The sequence below is a fragment of the Microcaecilia unicolor genome, chromosome 7 (genome assembly GCF_901765095.1).
Source record: "Microcaecilia unicolor chromosome 7, aMicUni1.1, whole genome shotgun sequence".
NCBI classification, from domain to species: Eukaryota; Metazoa; Chordata; class Amphibia; order Gymnophiona; family Siphonopidae; genus Microcaecilia; species Microcaecilia unicolor.
The window spans coordinates 180,576,334-180,595,047 of record NC_044037.1 but is presented as its reverse complement, the minus strand read 5'-3'; the positions used below and the strand labels follow the sequence as shown (position 1 = coordinate 180,595,047).

The window sequence follows — 18,714 nt, the reverse complement described above, 5'->3', positions numbered from 1 at the left end:
GCTGTTCTAGATAAAAGGAATGTTGTAAAAAGAGAATGTTCAAGTTCTATTGAGGCAGATTGACAGAAAAAGCGCTCTCGGTAGTCACTGGCAAGTCAGCATACAAAGTCCCAGAAAGAAAAATCAGCATGCTTTAACTGTTCTAGGTCCCTATATTAGCCACCTCTTAGGATAAAGGCCTAGAGGCTTGATTTATGAAGGCTCTTCTGTCCGCCTGCATCTGTGGGAAAAGGGTTTCTAAATTGGCCCTACATACGTGTAAGAAAGCTCCATGCTGGTAGGACAAAGCATCCCAAAGTGTAGTTAGATTCCAGATGGAGTTTTTTTTTTATTTGGTATTGGATGCATTATTTAAAAATCCAGGACACTGCTTGGCTTGTGGACTTCAGTTGTACATGCTGTAAATAAAACAGTACACTGAATTATTTCCACAACCACATTCAAGTCAGGGGATTGCTCCATGGCTATCCCTTTGCTGCCTGTCAATCAGTTTTGATGACAATTTCAGAGAACATAAGGCACCAATGTAAAACATTTCCATGTTGACAATTTCTTGTTGATCTCTCTGGCAGCAGATCCAATGCTCCTAGGAATGTCTCTTGCATAATTTCCAATGCCCCTAGCAGACTAAAAACCCAAACGGTGTCAATGAGTGAAGCAGAACAACATTCAATAGGGCTTCATTCTTCCATCAAAAAGGAACACATATGGCTCCTTGAAAAGCACATATTTATTTATTTATTTATATTTTGTACATACCCATAGGCAACATCAATATTTATTCACAAAGCTGAACTGAGCATGAAAGAGTTCTTCCATCTGACATCCAACCAACCAATGTAAGCGATCTCATCTTTGCAAATGTTGCACATGTCCCAGGCAGTTTCTTGATTGTCTCGGCATGTATTTAAAGATTTGATTAGAGCTCCGCCAGCTAGACTTTTACAGTTTGAAAATCTGTTAGAGGATTGTTTTTTGTTTTTCGTCAGCACTATACACGTTACAATCCTCTATTCTTTACATTAAATAAGGCTTTTATTTCCGAGGTACTGAATCCTTTTTGTAGTTTTCAGATACAAGCAAATATGCATTTGCACACAAGTCTATTAACAGCCTTAAGTACAAGCCATTTCTTTTATCTCCCAGTGTTTATACCTGTATCAGCATAAAGAAAAGGTGTTTGGTATCTTTATTTCTCGTGTTCAAAGTGAAACAAATAAATATAAATACATCAAAATAATGCAAAGCCTGAACTTTCCACTCCAGGCATATAGAAATCATACGTTCAATGTAGCTGTGTTGGGAAATTAAATGAAACTCAAACGATTAGTTGAAGCCTAAAAGTTATGCTCAGGGCTTGCAAGATTTCATAGAAGCAGGTTTTAGTCCAAAATGAGCAATCTTTTTTTCTGTTTTTTTGAAAGTTAACTTAAACATTACTACATTGTAGCTTCTGTCAATACATATAACCAGAAGTGCACGAAACATCAACAAAGTACTTTTTTGAACAGGTAAGGGGAAACTGCCCACAATTTCTCTGTAAGCTGCTTTTGTCTACCTGCCTCCCAGAGACTTGTGAAATGGAATTTTTGTACCCAAGCTCTAAGGATGAGCTAGGATATATTACGCTAATGGCTACCATTACAGTGGTTCCAATGAAAAACAATACACAGAAAGTGATCGCTGGGTAGTGCTGTGTTGTACACTTTGGAATTTGCACCCCCTCCATATTAATCATCTACCTGTGCAAGACCACCAAAATGATGCATCCAGGCTCAGGCAGGAAGACAAATACCAAGCTTGATGTCTCTGCATGTGTACCTAAAAATCCATCAACAGGAGAGGGCAGAAGGTAACAGATGCTTCACTTGTGATATTATTTTCCAAACATACATATGATTTCAAAACCATATAGGGACATCAGTAAACAAAAATGAAATAGAGAAACATTAAGTATGATAATTCAATTTTAAAGTGACCAAGATCAAGTGAATCCTTAGTGTTTTGGGTAAAGCTTTCATTTTCCACACTTGTGTGCTGATATTTGGTAGTTTGCAGGACAAAATAAACAGTAAAACATACTTCTGAAGAGAAAATTAAAAAAGCGAAGCACCAACAAATTCAAACAAAGCAAGCTAAAAATACAAACACAATCTGCAAGCCCTAGAATGACAGCATTGGTTAGCAGCATTGAAGCATTCCCTCCCAGCAGGGACTGATTGGAAATCTACCTTACAGGGACTAAGTGTGCTATTTACCTTGAAATCTGGAGTGAAGACACCTTGCTGTTTACAGAAACCATCTTATCTATTCCATTTTTAAACCTCAAACTGTAGAAACATAGACATGGCCTGCAACAAAGGGTTTCTGGTGCCACAGTTACTAGCATGGACACATGTCGATTTCTTTTATGTATCCTGTAAATACAGCATAAGTTGCCCGACTCATCTGTACGTTCTACTGCAGATAGGGAAGGGAAGGGCTTTCAGAATGAAACTCAGTTCAGTAAAAGCTCTTAAATGATCATTCTTTTGTAAGCAGCTTGGAAAATTGTACAGAATGAACTGCAAATATCCACACAGAATAAATCTGTGTTCATGTCATCAGTAAGAACAGAAAGGCCACTCCCACCCTACTCATGTGTTTGGGACAATCCTGTGGCACTGATAAATCTTATGCAACAGTACAGCTAAGTAACTGAAGACGGCACAGTGAATTCTAGGGGCATTTCAGTTATCAAAGCCATAGATTTTTCTCGAATTATCTGTTTGAGATGAGAAATAGCATCAGCATGTTAGAGGTACCTAGTCACTGTGTGAACAGTTTGCATCACCGCCAAAGTAGGATTTTACTGCCAGATTCTGCAGAGCCAGTACTGGTATTGTTGCATTTGCCATATCTTTACCCCCAAGTCGCAACAGTAGCAGTAGATTTAGAACTAATACTGCATGTACTTGGCCTTACAGCGCCATGAGAAACTGAAGAAAGCTTAACAGTTTTGCCATCTGGTACAGAGGCCTCAGGCAGTGCTGTCACGCTAACTAAGACATCATAATTCACTAATACTATCTGGCAGCAAGGTGCATTTTCTCTATTTCCATAGCACGAGAATTTGTACTGAAATTGAGATTTATCATCTCCCTGGCTTCCTCTTAAAATATGGAAGAATATGTAAGATATATCTGCAATTCATAAATGCATATATTTTACTTATAAACATTCATCTGATCAAAATTCAACAAGAAAATAACTTTTAGGGAAACTTAAGACAGCTGTTTTGTCATTCAAGAGACACTGTGTGTACGCTGTGTTATCTTTTTAAATAACTTTTCGATCAAATATAATTCAGGATTCAGACAGCAGGCAAACGCTTAACCCTGGAAACTCTGTAGGGAAAAAAAATGAAGATTTTCAAGCACACGCACAAATAAAAAGGACAGGCAAAAGAAGGAAAACAAAAACATTCTTCTGAGGTATCCAGTCATACAGAAAGATAGCCGGAGCAAAGGCAGGACAACTGTCAGCCCCAAAGAAAGTGACGATTGTTCTTCCTTTATAAGGTCCAGGGAACTCATGAGAAAATAAAACAAATAAGCCCCAAACAGAAAAATAATAATAATCCTTTCGGGGAAAAAGTACTGCAACCTCAAGAAAAAAAAGTCTGCAAATGCAGAAGAGGCCTCTGCCAAAGTGCTTCTGTTACGTAGCTCCCTGCATGTGAGAGAATTGCAGTGCAAGGTGACTTGTGCAAATTCACAAGGAATCAGATGAACCTTCTTTCCTGTTGTTCTTCAAGCAATTACGTGAGGGGTGCCTGGAAAGCCACATCTCAAAAGTCATGCCAGGTACTGCTGCAGTGCTGTTTTTGCCCTGAAATCAGAAATGCCCTATGATTACATATGCTTTAAATCCTTTTCATGTTTCAAAACCTTTTGTAAAGATGCAAAGATCTGGACCAGAGGTGTGCGGAGGGATGGGAACAACGGGAAATCTGCAGGGATGGTGAGGGAACAGTAGCAATATAACGAGGATGGGGTAGGGATGGAAAAGAATCAATTGGGGATGAGGATGAGATGAAGTCCACAACCACATACCAGGGAATTATGGATACCTAATTACTCCTTTTACTATCTATTGAAGTAGAAGTGGTGCATGCTGAGATAAGTTTTATTTTTTGCTTTAAAATTTATGTGGGAATAATGCGCATTGCTTAGAACATTTAGGGCCCTGTTTAATAAGGTGCGTTAGTGTTTTTTTTGTACGCCTACACTTAGCATGCACGCTAACCATGTAGGCGCCTATAGTGATACTGTAGGCGCATACATGATTAACGCGCGTTAAAAATGTTAATGTTCCTATAACGCTGCTTAAGTAAACAGGGACCTTAGAGACTGGGACTCATTTATTATAATAATATGATTGTATTCACTCTTTGGGACATATTGATATTAAGGAGATATTTGAATGGAGCATTTTTGACCGATGAATGAATATAGAGCTGGGTATTTCATGTTTTGAAGACCATGCTTTTTTTTTTTTTTGACTGAGGTCTTTTCTCTTTTTTTTTTTCATTGTTTTGAGTGGGCAATTGTGTGAGCCCTTGTTGCTCTACAGTGACCATCAATCCATAACATTTGGATAGTATTGAAAAAGGAGTGATGAGATCATGTCCCCATGCAAACACCTCTGTTTGGAACTCTTGCCACCAGCACATCATCAGAACATTCTTTTTTTAGTTGACAATTGAGGAATGCCGAAAAGAACTGAGGTCTGGCTCTGTAGATGTTTTATTATTTTTACATAGTTTGAAATGATGGACCGCAAAAACAGTATGGCCTTTGATATTTTTATTTAAGAAACAATGTTAACAATAAGAATATGGTTTTCTGGGACATTTAACACAATAATGCCTGTTGTGTGTTAAATTTGAACAAGGTATAGGACACGTTTTATATTTGAATTTACAAGATCTTTTAAATGCAAGTTGGGGATGGGGATGGGAAAGAAAACTGCGGGGATGGTGAGAGGATAGTAGCAATATGATGGGGATAGAAAAGAATTGACTAGGAATGGAGATAAGATTATGTACCAGTACAGACCTCTAATCTGGATCTCCATTTATTAGGTTTTAAAGAATAGATGAGAAAAACTGATTATCTGCTAAGTTAGCAGTTAACATTAACTAATGTCACCTGTGTTAACCGAAGCAGGCATGCTCTGTACCCCTTCCCTGCCACCTATTATGAAATTCTGTCTTCAGTGTTTAATGTGGCATGTTCATTTTTTCAGTTTCCATGCTTTCATCATAGCTTCACCCCAGCTCTACCCAAATGCTGACCGTGGGAATGCCTACACAAGGACCGTATAATGCTCTTGTCGACATGTGTACTTGTAAGTGTTCACCCTTTTGGAATCTCCTTCAGGAACAGCAAGGAGAATGCAAGTCTTATTACAAAATGGAAGAACTAATTTTACCCTTCAATGTCTTCTGTGAAAGAAGGGAATTGGGATAATTTACATCAACGTATAAGTGTTCCTTTATATTTTGATTTATTGATATTTTAAGATGTTTGTAATATAATTTAATCAATTGTTGTAAACGACCTTGTTTGTGCTGTATTCAAGCTTTATAGGTATCAGTTTGGTACCCCTAAGGGAATAGTTAAAATCAACGGAGCAATGTATTTACATTCAAAATGATGGAAGTGACCTGCCTGCACTCAAACGGAGCACTCCTCAGCATAAACCAGCTCCTTCCTGCTCCCCTTGCAATTTATTCAGAAACTATAGTAGGGCAACAGAGTCTTGCTATACCATGCTGGTAAATAAATGCCATTCATTTCATTTAACTAACTCAAATAAGGTCCTTATAATAATGTTGTTTTTCTATTAAACTACTAAAGGGCCGGTACTCCGTGAACTAGCGTCAGAATCAAATATACCTACATAACTTTAACCAGATACTTAGCAGACTTAAAGCAGTTAAGTCCTGCTGCTGAACATAACCATTAAAGTTAGCCAGGTAAATTTATCCAGAAAACTTTAGGCCTGCTATTTGTGCAATCGGACTTAGGGGCAGATGCTCAAAAGTTCAGTGTTGTTCCGAATAGTGCCGGATCAGCGCAGCAAAGGAACGCCCTAATACTCAACGTTAATAAGATGCAAATTTAGGAGCACTCATAGCACTGAGCATTAGGGAGCTCAGCAGAAGCATAGTGTCTGGTACATGTGCTCAAGAGTTGTGTATTAAGCACAACTCTTAAGCGTATATGCCAGAATGCCAGAGGGGGAATAGGAAGAGGTGCTGGCACACGAGAGCTGTTTTACCTGTATCCGGGAGGTCTTCTGAAGCCCTTCAAACTCCATTCAGCTGCCGCTCTCTCTCTCACCAGCAGCCCGCTCTTGAAATCTGGGGGGAGGGGGATCTAGCAGCCCCAATCAGCAACTCCCATACGTCTTTCCCCCTTGCTAAAGGGTATCTATCTTTAGACATGTGCCCACCTCCACCCCCAGGGAGACTTCAGGCCCTTCCACCATCTTCTCCTCCTCTCTGTAGTCCTGAGGCCTGGCAGAAGATAGGAGAAGGACTAGCAGCAGCAAGGAATGAGCTGCTACTTCTGCCATTGACTGACACCGCCGAGCTGGCTCGGCAGAAGCACCCTAAACCCTGCCCCAAGCTGACATTATTTCTGTGGTGGTAAGGCAGCTTGGGTTTGTGTGTTGTTCTGAGCATTGGGAGGGAACAGGAAATTAGTTCATTTGCATGTCAATCGCACTATCCTTTGGTGCTCTTGTTGTTCCCCATGGTTGAGCTCTCTGAGCATTCTGTCAGCAAATGCAGGCACTCATAGCCTCTAGCACCCACATTTGCTTCTAAGCATCGAGGACTTAACTGATATCAGCACTGTGGGCTAAATGAAAAATGCACCCTAGATGTGTCACTGCTACGTAACCAGACAAAATTTATGCAGGCACTGGAAGGGGAATAATTACAAAAACAAACATTTGACCAGGTAGCTCATGAGATGCCCTCACAAGTCATTTTTATATCACCCTGCTTAACCAAGGGGCCCTTTTACAAAGGCACGCTGAAAAATGGCCTGCAGTTGTGTAGACGTGTGTTCTCGGAACACGCAGAATCATTTTTCAGTGCAGCTGTAAAAAATGCCTTTTTAAAAAAAATTTTAACGAAAATGGACGTGCGGCAAAATGAAAATTGCCGCGCGTTCATTTTGGGTCTGAGACCTTACCGCCATTGACCTAGCGGTAAAGTCTCACGCAGTAACTGAGCGGGAATGACCTACGCGCATCAAATGCCACTTGGAATGCGTCTGATATGCGCATCCACAAAAATGAAATTACCGCAACAGCCACGCAGTAGCCGGGCAGTAACTCCATTTTGGCGTGCGTTGGGTGCACGTAGACGCTTACGCAGCTCAGTAAAAGGGCCCCCAAATCATTTGCATTTGTACTATTTGTCTCGTTTGTACTTACTTGTCACAAAGATTTGGATCTGTTGACTGAGTTAATTTATGTAGAATATCTACTATTCCAATATCTCTTAGCTTATCTTGACGTTCTTGTGACCCTGTGAAGAAAATACAAAAATTGTTTCTCAGCAGAATCCAAAGAACATCTACCAAGAAGATCAATTATGTTAATTATTTTAAAAAAATATTTGTCACTTTTACACCACAATATATAGTTTACACATCAAAGTTAAAGTATGTTAGGTCCTTCTTTAACAGTTTTTCCCATTTTGTTTCACTGAAGAAAAGCTTATGAAAACAGTGTCCTTGGTCTGAAGAAATCCATATAATAGGAGCAATAAGCACAAAGGACCAGGTTCCTATAGTGGAATACAAATAGGTTACTAGCATACAATATATTAATGTTTCCCTAAGTGAATGGTAATCTCCCATATTAGGCTTTGATAAAAATCTCAATATAAAAGTGAACACACTGGAATACAGTGTGTTTAACAGACCATACTTATTTCTGTCTTTCCTAATATGCAGGATGTTTTTTCAAAGAACTACAATGGTGTCAATCCATTGCCAAACAACAGTCTAGTATTGGGTTGAAGAAACAGTCTGCTCTTCCTAGCTATAGAAAAGTACCTCAGAAGTTACATGCCGACAACTTCAATTCTAACAGAACAAAGAAGATGCCAAATTAAATGAAATCCTTGTTTTTATATGATTCCATTAAAAAAATACAAAAAAGTAGAAACATGTCCACTAATCTCCAAAAAGTATACTAATACAAAACAGACAAAAAAGCAGACACTACTTGTCAAAAATACAAAAACATATTTTATGTAACACTATTTTGAGCATAAATATATGTATGTATGTATGTATGTATGTATATATATATATATATAATTAAGGAGGAAAAAGACCTCAGCGGGTCCACACATTTTAAACCAAGGTCAATAATGCTTGAGTCAGGACCCCCCCGTTATAATCATTGGTCAAAAATCCTCCTGTGCATGTGAGACTCCTATAACATTGTGTCATGCAAAAATATACATGTCTCATATTATTCATAACTGAATGTCCATATATAGTTCATTCCCAATGACAGCAAAAATGATTCAAAAGTTTGTGACCAGTTATAACTACCGTTAGTACATCAGGCATCATTTATAACATGTTGCAATATCTTTTCAATGGGAGTAAAAAACCTTAAAAGTCTATAACTGATAATGACTAACGTTATATAAGTAACAATGACCGTAATTCTAAAAAAGGAAAAACAGCACTTATCACGTAGACAGCAGGACATTATATTCTCAATTGTGGGCAACCATCTATGGAGCCCTGATGTGGATGCTGCCCAGCAAACTGTTCTTTCCAGAACCTTTGGCAGGCCCGACTGCGCACAGGACCCACAGTTGGATAAAAAGCACAAGGAATTCAAATCCTTGGGCACATGGGAGGATATATGAGAATATTGGGCTCATTTTTGAAAGAGAAGGGTGCCCATCTTTCGACACAGATCGGGAGATGGGCGTCCTTCTCCCAGGGTCGCTCAAATCGGCATAATCGAAAGCAGATTTTGGGCGCCCTCAACTGCTTTCTGTCACGGGGATGACCAAAGTTCATGGGGGCGTGTCGGAAGCATAGCGAAGGCGGGACAGGGGTGTGCTTAACACATGGGCGTCCTCGGGCGATAATGGAAAAAAGAAGGGCGTCCCTGATGAACACTTGGCCGACTTTACTTGGTCCTTTTTTTTACACCCAAGCCAAAAAAATGTGCCCTAAATGACCAGATGACCACTGGAGGGAATCGGGGATGACCTCCCCCTACTCCCCCAGTGGTCACTAACCCCCTCCCACCCTACAAAAAAAATTAAAATATTTTTTCCAGCCTCTATGCCAGCCTCAAATATCATACCCAGCTCCATGACAGCAGTATGCAGGTCCCTGGTGCAGTTTTAGTGGGTACTGCAGTGCACTTCAGGCAAGCAGACCCAGGCCCACCCCCCCCCCTCCCGTTAAAACTTGTGGTGGTAAATGTGAGCCCTCCAAAACTCACCACAAAGCCACTGTACCCACATCTAGGTGCCCAACTTCATCCCTAAGGGCTATGGTAGTAGTGTACAGTTGTGGGGAGTGGGTTTGGGGGGGCTCAGCACACAAGGTAAGGGATCTATGCACCTGGGAGCTTTTTCTGAAGTCCACAGCAGTGCCCCCTAGGGTGCCCGGTTGGTGTCTTGGCATGTCAGGGGGACCAGTGCACTACGAATGCTGGCTCCTCCCACGACCAAATGGCTTGGATTTGGTCGTTTTTGAGATGGGCGTCCTCGGTTTCCATTATGGCCGAAAACCGGGGGGCAACCATCTCTAAGGTCGACCTAAATGTTGGTCCACCTAAATGTTGAGATTTGGGCGTCCCTGACCGTATTATCGAAACAAAAGATGGCCGCCCACCTTGTTTCAATAATACGGGTTTCCCCGCCCCTTCGTAGGGACGTCCTGCGAGGACGCCCTCAGGAAAACGTGGGCACCCCGTTCAATTATGCCCCTCCACATATCCTCAGAGAACACCTGCTTCAGGTGAATGCTTTCTCAGAGGACAAGCAGGAAATAGTTATCTCACATGTGAGAATCCCTAACTACCAGGCTCACCGAAAACAACAAACAACAGTTAATAGGGATTTGCAATGACAAGGACAACAAGGTCCAATAACACACTAACAACAAAAACAGTCCTGCTGTGAATGTGGAGCCTGGACCAGAAAAGAATGGGCCTAGGATGGTGGAGTTGGATTCTAGACACCACACAAATTCTGCAGAACTGTCTGACCAAACCAGCTGTTGCATTGGGTATACTCTGCTCAAGGCAGTAGTGAGATGTGAATATGTAAATGGGTAAAACACAGACATTCTAAGAAAAGAATTAGTCTAAGCAATAGACCATTTAAAGACAACATAAGAATTCTGGGCATAAGAGAAGGTGACAAAGGTAACAATCCAATTGCTTACTCGGAAAAACTCCTGCTGAAAATCCTGGTTCTTATATTTGATCAACCACTAGAGAGAACACAGCACTCCATCCACAAGGTCTGACATTTAAAAATTCCCAAAGCCTTTCGTCATTAAACTTTTCAAGTATCGACAAGCTTTGGCCATTTTTAAAAAACGCAAGAAATTTCTCTTATCGTCACTGCTTGAAGTTTCTTGGCACACAGTTTGGCCTAATCTAACGAGTGAAAATGAGTCACGGTGCATAAAAACACTCACACCTTTGAAGACCGGGAGGCTCTGCAAACTTTCCTGGATTCTTTGAACTCATAATTTTGCTCAGATGCGCTGTTTAAGTTGCAATCACACTTTTCTAATTACGGTCATATCTAGCATCTAATAAATATTATGCAATCACTGGTCTCGCACTTCATGCTATATAACTGAATCTAAACTGCCTCACAATCACACGTTTCTAATTAAGGTCAAATCTAGCACCTGCTAGATAATGTGCAAGCACTCGTCTCATATTTACAGTTATAAAACTGAATTTAAACTGCCTTAGTTCTACTAGATGAATTGTCTATTTTAAGACACATTTATACTGTCTTGATTATATTTTCATAATGTTTATCTAGTGTTCTTTCCTTATTAATCTACTTATATATATGCAACAAGGGTATAATTTTAGAACTGTAATCATTAATACACCTTGAGTATAACCATAGAGTTTGGTTTGCCCATGTTTTCATTTCTCCACACTTCACACATACATTTTAATGCTACTACCATGATAAGTTTAACATGGTTCTGTGTTAGCTGTTTCTATTTTTCAGATGCAGTGTTTTCAGATAAGATCTTTGCATTGCTGTCATTATTATCTTTCCTCGGACACTCAACCAGCATTAATTACCTTGAATATTTATATTTGTTTTCATAAATGGTGCTCTTTGCCTTCATCTCCTTTTTTTTTTTTCATGTAACCTATGGAACTTTTTAAGTCTAAGTGCTTTGAAAATGAACCCTTTGCACAAGAGTGGAAATAAGGAGGAGGTTGGGAATTACAGACCTGTCAGTCTGACCTCGGTGGTGAGTAAACTAATGGAAATGCTTCTAAAGCAGAGGATTGTGAGGTTTATCAAACTGAATGGAATGCAGAACCAGAGGCAGCATGGCTTCAGTAGAGGCAGGTCGTGTCAGACAAATTTGACTGATTTCTTCGACTGGGTGATGAAACAGATGGACATGGGAGGGGCGCTAGATGCAAGCCATGTTAGACAAATATGATTGATTTCTTCGACTGGGTGATAAAACAGTTGGACGTGGGAGGAGCGTTAGATGTGGTATACTTAGATTTCAGCAAAGCCTTTGACACAGTTCCTCACAGGTGACTGATAAATAAATTGAGTGCCCTCAGTATGGGACCTAGAGTAACTGACTGGGTTTAAAATTGGTTGAGTGGAAGGAGACAGAGGGTGGTGGTAAATGGAGCTTGCTCTGAAGAAAGGGATGTTATCAGTGGAATACCGCAGGAATTGGTCCTCAGGCCGGCTCTTTTTAACGTCTTTGTGAGCAATACCACGGAAGGGCTGTCTGGTAAGGTTTGTGTCTTTGCGGATGATACCAAACTCTGCAACAAGGTGGACACCCCAGAGGGTGTGAATGACATGAAGAAGGACCTAGCAAAGCTGGAGGAATGGTCCGGTATTTGGCAACTAAGGTTTAATGATAAAAAATGCAGGGTCATGCACTTGGGTTATGGGAATAGTACAATATAGGGGGTGAAGTGCTTCTGTGTACGAAGAAAAATAGGGACTTGGGGGTGATTGTGTCTGATGACCGTAAAGCTTCCAAACAGAAATAACTATGCTCCAAATAACAAAACAACTACAGAATAAATATGGAATTGGTCTAAGATGGCTCTTCGCAGATAACTCTGGGAGGAGATTTTTAACCAAATCCAGGATAATACCCTAGTTAGACAATCCAAATGTCCTTTTAGACAGATTAACTTGGCCACATGCATATTGCACCATATTGCACATTAGGGTTAGTGGACCCTTGGAGGCTCCTCCATCCCCAAGAATACAATTATACGTTTTATCCTCTACCACATGCAAGCTTCTCTTGTATAGATTTTTTTCTAATAGCTTCTTCCTTATTACTGCAAATAGTTAATGCTAAAATATACAGTATAACCATTTCTGATCACTCAAGAATTTCCTTAAATTTATCCATAGATTCACCTTCCTTGTCCAAATCCCCCTGGAGGTTCAACTCTACCTTCCTATAAGATGAATCTTTTGTTAATCTCATAAAAAAATCATCTGAAAACTATTTTGTACACAATCCCATTTCTGACGATAATATTAATACCTGGTGGGATGCCTACAAGGCAACTATTAGAGAGATCATAATCATTATTCTGCTGCCAAAACTAAAGAACACAAAAATTCTTTACTTGAGCTAGAATCTAATATGAAACTTCTAGAATTCCAATATTTATCTGATAATCTTACTTCCACTTATCTAAAATTATAAACATCAGCACATAAATATAACTCCATACTCTCACAAGAACCATTATCCTGGATGCATTCACTAAAATCAAAGATACTATGCAGAAAACAACAAATCAAGCCATCTCTTAGCCCAATACTTAAAATCAAGTACTGACAGGAAGAGAATCCCTCAAATCATAGATTCCCAGGGAAAATCTAACTTAACTGACTCAGACGTAGCTTAACAATTTCAACATTATTACAGAAAATTATACAGTTCTGAGATAACCTTTATAGCGTCCCTTTTTCGGGAATTCAGTAATCTCTTTCTTCATCAGTCCCATCATCTTTATTTCATAGTCTAGAAAATCACCTTACTGAACAAGAAATAGCTGAAGCTATCAAGAGCCTCCCTAAAGGTAAGGTCCCAGGAAATGATGGTTTTAATATAGAGTTTTACCGAGCATTCTCAGATATTTTAATTCCAAAACTTCTACTCTTATTCAATTCAGTGCTATCAACAAATTCAATTAAAGGTTCTGTTCTACAATCAACCATAATAGTCATCCCAAAACCTGATAAAGATCATACAAAGGTAGAAAATTATACGCAAAGTTTTTAGCAACCAGATTTTAAAAAATTCTCCCACATCTGATTCAGAGAGACCAAAATGGGTTTATACCAGATAGATTTCCAAAGATAATTCTAGACTGTTTTGGCATATCCTGGCTCATGTTTCATCCTCCAGGAAATCCTTGCTTATGATCTCTCTTGATATGGAGAAGGCGTTTGACAGAACTGAATGGGATTATTTATTCCATATTCTTAACTGGTTTTTGCATTTGTGAAAAATTCATTAGAATGATTCAACTTCTATATAGAGATCCACACTCATCTATTTTGGTTAATGGCACTACCTCTAAACTATTCTATCTTAAAAGAGGAACCAAACAAAGCTGCCCTTTATCTATTTCCCTTCATCTTCAACCTAGCCCTTGAGCCTTTAGCAATGTCAATAAGATCTAATTCATCTATTGAAGGCATACATCATGGCAATGATAAAAACAAACTATCTATATGTGCAAATTATATACTTATGGGATAGAGTTGAGGGTTGACTATACAAGTATACGTCAACCCTCAACTCTATCCCATCATGTTTTATATTATATTGATTGCCTTTCTAATCTTTCTGGTTATAAAATAAATTGGAGTAAATCTTCAGTAATGCCACTAACTCCAGCCATTTTTGTCATCAAGAAGATTGAAGCTGGAGAGGAATATAGAACCTCTGCCCTGATGAAGTTGTGAAACCTGGCCAAGTTGGTTAAGGTTCCTGAATGAACTTATTTAGTATAGTATTGTTGAAGCCAAGAAACGGGCTGTTGTTGAAAAATAAGTTGTTGATAAAATGTTACTTTTTTGAGAACAGAGCACTAAAAAATGATTAATACAAAAAAATATACTTCATAAGATCAATGACTATTTGCGCTTGACTGCCTGAAAACTGTCTGTTAAGCAGTCTGGTTGCACTAATTCTGAAGATCCTTCACAACACAAAGGCATACCTAGTAGTGCTACATAAGCAGATGAGTGCTTGGGAAGGTTCACAAAGTATGGCTATTGAATGGCAGGCATTCTTTTGAAGTTAGGCTTTGCTTTAAATATTTCCGGTTGAATGGATCAGTGTTCTTTACGATTAGAAGTGTCATCTTTGAAAACAGGCATAAGACGTTACCACTGGACCTTATGTAAGTCAGTTTTATTATAGACTCATTTGTTGTTTGAAGAACAATGTCCTAGTTTTAAGTTTGTCTTTTCTCTTCTAGGTAATCAAACTACGACACAGAATTCACGCTGGTTTACAGTGTGATTCAGCTCTTTCGTCCACTATAAAAGTGTGGAAGGTTTTGCTCCTGAGGAATCCATTAGAGGCGAAACGGACGGCTCCGTTAAGTTTGAGAGCAGTAGTTTCATAAGATAAGTGTTCATAGATATTTTAAAGTAAGCTGAATTGATGTGCAACTGGATTTAATTTGTTCACAGGTGAACGATAAGATATAAAGTGTCACATATTGGTATGCACAAATAGATACAAACAGAAAAAAAGAGGGTCTTTGACTGATGATAGTGGTTTGAATGCGAGATTCTTCCATGGGCTCCTTACCTGGAACCATGACAGCCACTGAGGTCTTTTCCCCTATAACACAATAATTTGGTAATTAATTTTATGAGCTTTAACAGGCATTGCAATAAGAAATGGGTTTGTGTTTGCCAAAAAATTCCTGTTCAATTGTAGAAAAATCTTGGGAACTAGAATTTAACTTTAACCCTTCAGATTTGGATTGGCAATTATTCTGGTCCAAAACAAATGATCCAACGTTTTCAGCTGCAATTACGCAAACCTCTTATCATACATAAAGCCTACTAGATTCTAACTAAACTTGCAAAGATTATAAGAGGTAAATTCTCCAACATCTGCTGGTAATGCATGAAACAGCACATCCTGCCCCACATCCTGTTCTATTGTGACAATGTTCAAATCTACTGGAACTGAATTTGGAATAGAATTACTACAGTTCTTTCCATGGACAACAATACTTCTATATCCTATAAAATTATTACTCTTCGTTCCTCTACTCCAGGAATTCAACTGGTGAAACCTCATAATAAATTTCAATATAATGATTTCTTTAGCTATCCACCCTATTGTATGCTACTGGAAAGACAACTCCAAACTGAATATATTTGAATGATGGCATCATCTCTGCTCTATTAGAAAATACAAGGAAGATGCAGCCCTTAAACATCTCTATGTTTCAGACAATATGGGCACATTAGATATATTTTGCAATAATGTTTGACTTGTTTCAACTTTCAACTATTTTCCATCTTTATTGCACAGTGATGTAAGGTGGCTCTAACTTGCATCTCTGTTATTACCTGCTCTTTGTTTATGAATGTTAATACCTGTGGTCAGAACTTTTTGGGGGGAGAAATTTGGAATCAAAGTCCCCAAGTCAAATTGGTCCAAACTATCTACCAGAGAAGGGATTGCTTCAACTCTGGGGTGACTGAGGTGGCATCCTTTAGATCCCTCTGGCCTCACACCACTGTAGCACTATAGAAGATAAGTAGTAGTAGTCCACTGGGCACTTCACAACTGGAGGTGTGACATGAACAGTGGAGGCCATCTGGCCAAACAACCTCAACATCTGCTGAGCTGTGACCTGCTGGCTACTGTGAACCTGATGAGTGAAGCAAATGAGCACATCTGCCCCTACCTGAGGGAGGTAGGCACAAGCTTGAACCATGTCTAACAGGGCTCCTATGTGTTCCAATTGCTGTACTGGGAACAAGTGGATCTTTGGGCATTTGATTATGAACCCTCATAGCTCCAACAATTGACTAATTCTCCACATTGATTCTTGAGCACCTTCCTTTTATGTGTTCTTTACCAGCCAGTCATCCAGATAAGGAAACACATGCAATCCCAGTCTCCATAATGATGCTACAACTACTGCAAGACACTCTGTAAACACCCTGGGAGTGTTCGCAAGGCCAAATGGCAGAACACGGTACTGGTAGTGGTGTTTCCCTACTTGAAATGAGATCCCTCCCTGTGATTAGACATATCTGGATGTGAGTGCAAGCTTCCTTTAAGTCCATAGAGCATAGCCAATCACTTGCCTGAATCACGGGAAGAAGGCTGCCCAGAGAAATCATCCTGAACTTTTTGACTAAATATTTTTCAGGGCTCTTACATCTAGGATGGGACAAAATTCCCCCGTCTTTTCAGAACCAGAAGTACTTGGAATAGAATGCCTTCCCTTCTTTGCCTGTTGGGACAGGTTTCACCACATGGACCTTTAAAAGGGAACAGAGTTCCCCTGCAAGAACTTTCTGGTGTTGCAAACTGACTTTTGAAGCCCTTGGTAGACATTTTGGAGGGAGTCAATGCCAACTTAGGGTGTAACCCCACCTGGACTATCTGAAGTACCCAACAGCCCGAGGTTACAAGGGGCCACCTTTCCTGGAAACAAAAATCAGCCTTCATCCAGGATAGTTACTTGGCCATGTTCTGCTGGAACAAAAACTCATCCCCCCGCTTAGACTGGGGAGCTGGCTGGGATTTTTGGGTCCACTGCTGCCAAGGATGGGAGTACAAAGGCTAGGCCTGCTGTAGAAGGTGGGACAAGGGAGTGAAAGTATGCCTTTAAGAGTAGTAGGCACTCTTTCAATTTCCACTAGAAAACCTCCAAGAAGTGGGGACCACAGAAGGCTTGGGACGAGATGGGGACTTGATGTTATCCATTCTCTTCTTTATGAGATCTGCCGCCTCCTCCACCTTGTTCCCCAAAAGATTGTTGCCTCCTCAAGGGACGTCTACCAACTTTTCCTAAACCACTGGCTCAAGGTCCGAGACAGGCGATATGTTTCTGACACGCCTTCTGCTTACTGGCTATCTGGCAAAGTTCTACTGCCTGCTCAGGTGGGAGAGTGTCACAAACTCTAGCACACTATGCACCACATTCTTCAAGTAAATGCTCCTGTAGAGATTAGTTTAGTTTATTGCAATTACTTGATATACCACAATATCTAAAACAAGCAGGTCACTGCTGTTAACAAAATGCTAAAAACATCAGGTACAGAAAGGAACACCAAAACTTAGACAGAATAGCAGTATTCATTCACACAAGGCCAAAACTGCAGGGAGGACGGGGTGCCAGGGAAGCAAGAGTAAAGGAACTGGGACTGCTCTGCTAAACAGGGCAAGCAATATACTGCCATAGGCTAGTTCAAAATAACTTTTGAGATGCGTCTTAAATTTAGAGGAGGAGGACTTAGATCATATGTAAGGTGGAAATGACTTCCACAATTTTGGTGCTATGAAAAAAAAATGCTGAGTTCCTGGTGGATTCAAATTGGGCTTGCTAAGGTGAGGGTAGTACTACATGATGAGAGTCCAAAGAAAGAAGAAACCTTCTTGGGGTATATGGAATGATTACTGAAGACAGATAAGCATGGATGTTCAAGTGATAAGCTTTACATGAAAGACAGGATGTGTGGAAATAAGCATCAAGCCTAGAAATACCTTTCTCCCAAAAGGTTCCACAGTGTGAGCATCTCTGCTTGGGAGAACCAAGGCATAGGTCCTCAAGCTTCTGGATCTTTTGAGAGCAGATCTGATCCACCATGGAATGTACTGCAGAAGCTGCAGCTTCTCAAATCCAGAAACCTTCTGGATTCTATACATAGGGTCTACCTTCTTTAGAACAATATGTACAGTAAGTGGGGTCTCCCAATTCTTCATCTGTGCAGTCTTAAGGATGTTGTGAACAGGTACTATAGCAGCTTCTCAAAGAGGGAAGTCATAATTAAGGATGTCCATCACCTTGACCCTGGGCTCATCCTCGATCTCCAACTTAAAAATGGAATGGCCTCCACCATTTCCCTCAAAAAACTGATGAAAGAGAGCTCCTCCAGGGGAAACTTTCTCCTTTCCTGTACTGGAGAGGGATCTGAAGATAGGCCAAGTGATCCATCCTCTGAGAGGTGCTCTGGCTCTGTGTCAGATCCCCAGAAGCTGTCCAATTCTGACTCAGCAAAGTATTCCATATGGGATGCATGAGTCTGCTTCTGCCTTGGACCACTGGATCTGGGATTCCAGGGGTCACTTCGTCCCCTGATGAGCTGGAAAGGAGCACCGCATCAGTTGACGTTGGCATCAATGCCTGATG

At 40.1% G+C, this 18,714-nt stretch overlaps 1 protein-coding gene across 2 annotated transcripts in view; it reads right to left on the bottom strand.

Moving 5' to 3' along the window:
• Window positions 1-715: 715 nt before the first annotated feature.
• ARMC8 (armadillo repeat containing 8) overlaps window positions 716-18,714 on the bottom strand; it is a 191,650-nt gene continuing 173,651 nt past the window's right edge. The window contains exons 21-23 of one of the 2 annotated variants that reach the window (XM_030208942.1): window positions 15,141-15,173; window positions 7,495-7,588; window positions 716-3,870 (exon numbers count right to left, since the gene is read on the bottom strand). In XM_030208942.1, the coding sequence (XP_030064802.1) occupies window positions 3,837-3,870; window positions 7,495-7,588; window positions 15,141-15,173 (161 nt within the window). In that variant the 3' untranslated portion in view covers window positions 716-3,836. The remainder of the gene's footprint in view (window positions 3,871-7,494; window positions 7,589-15,140; window positions 15,174-18,714) is intronic. The other variant, XM_030208943.1, reaches the window with a different exon arrangement.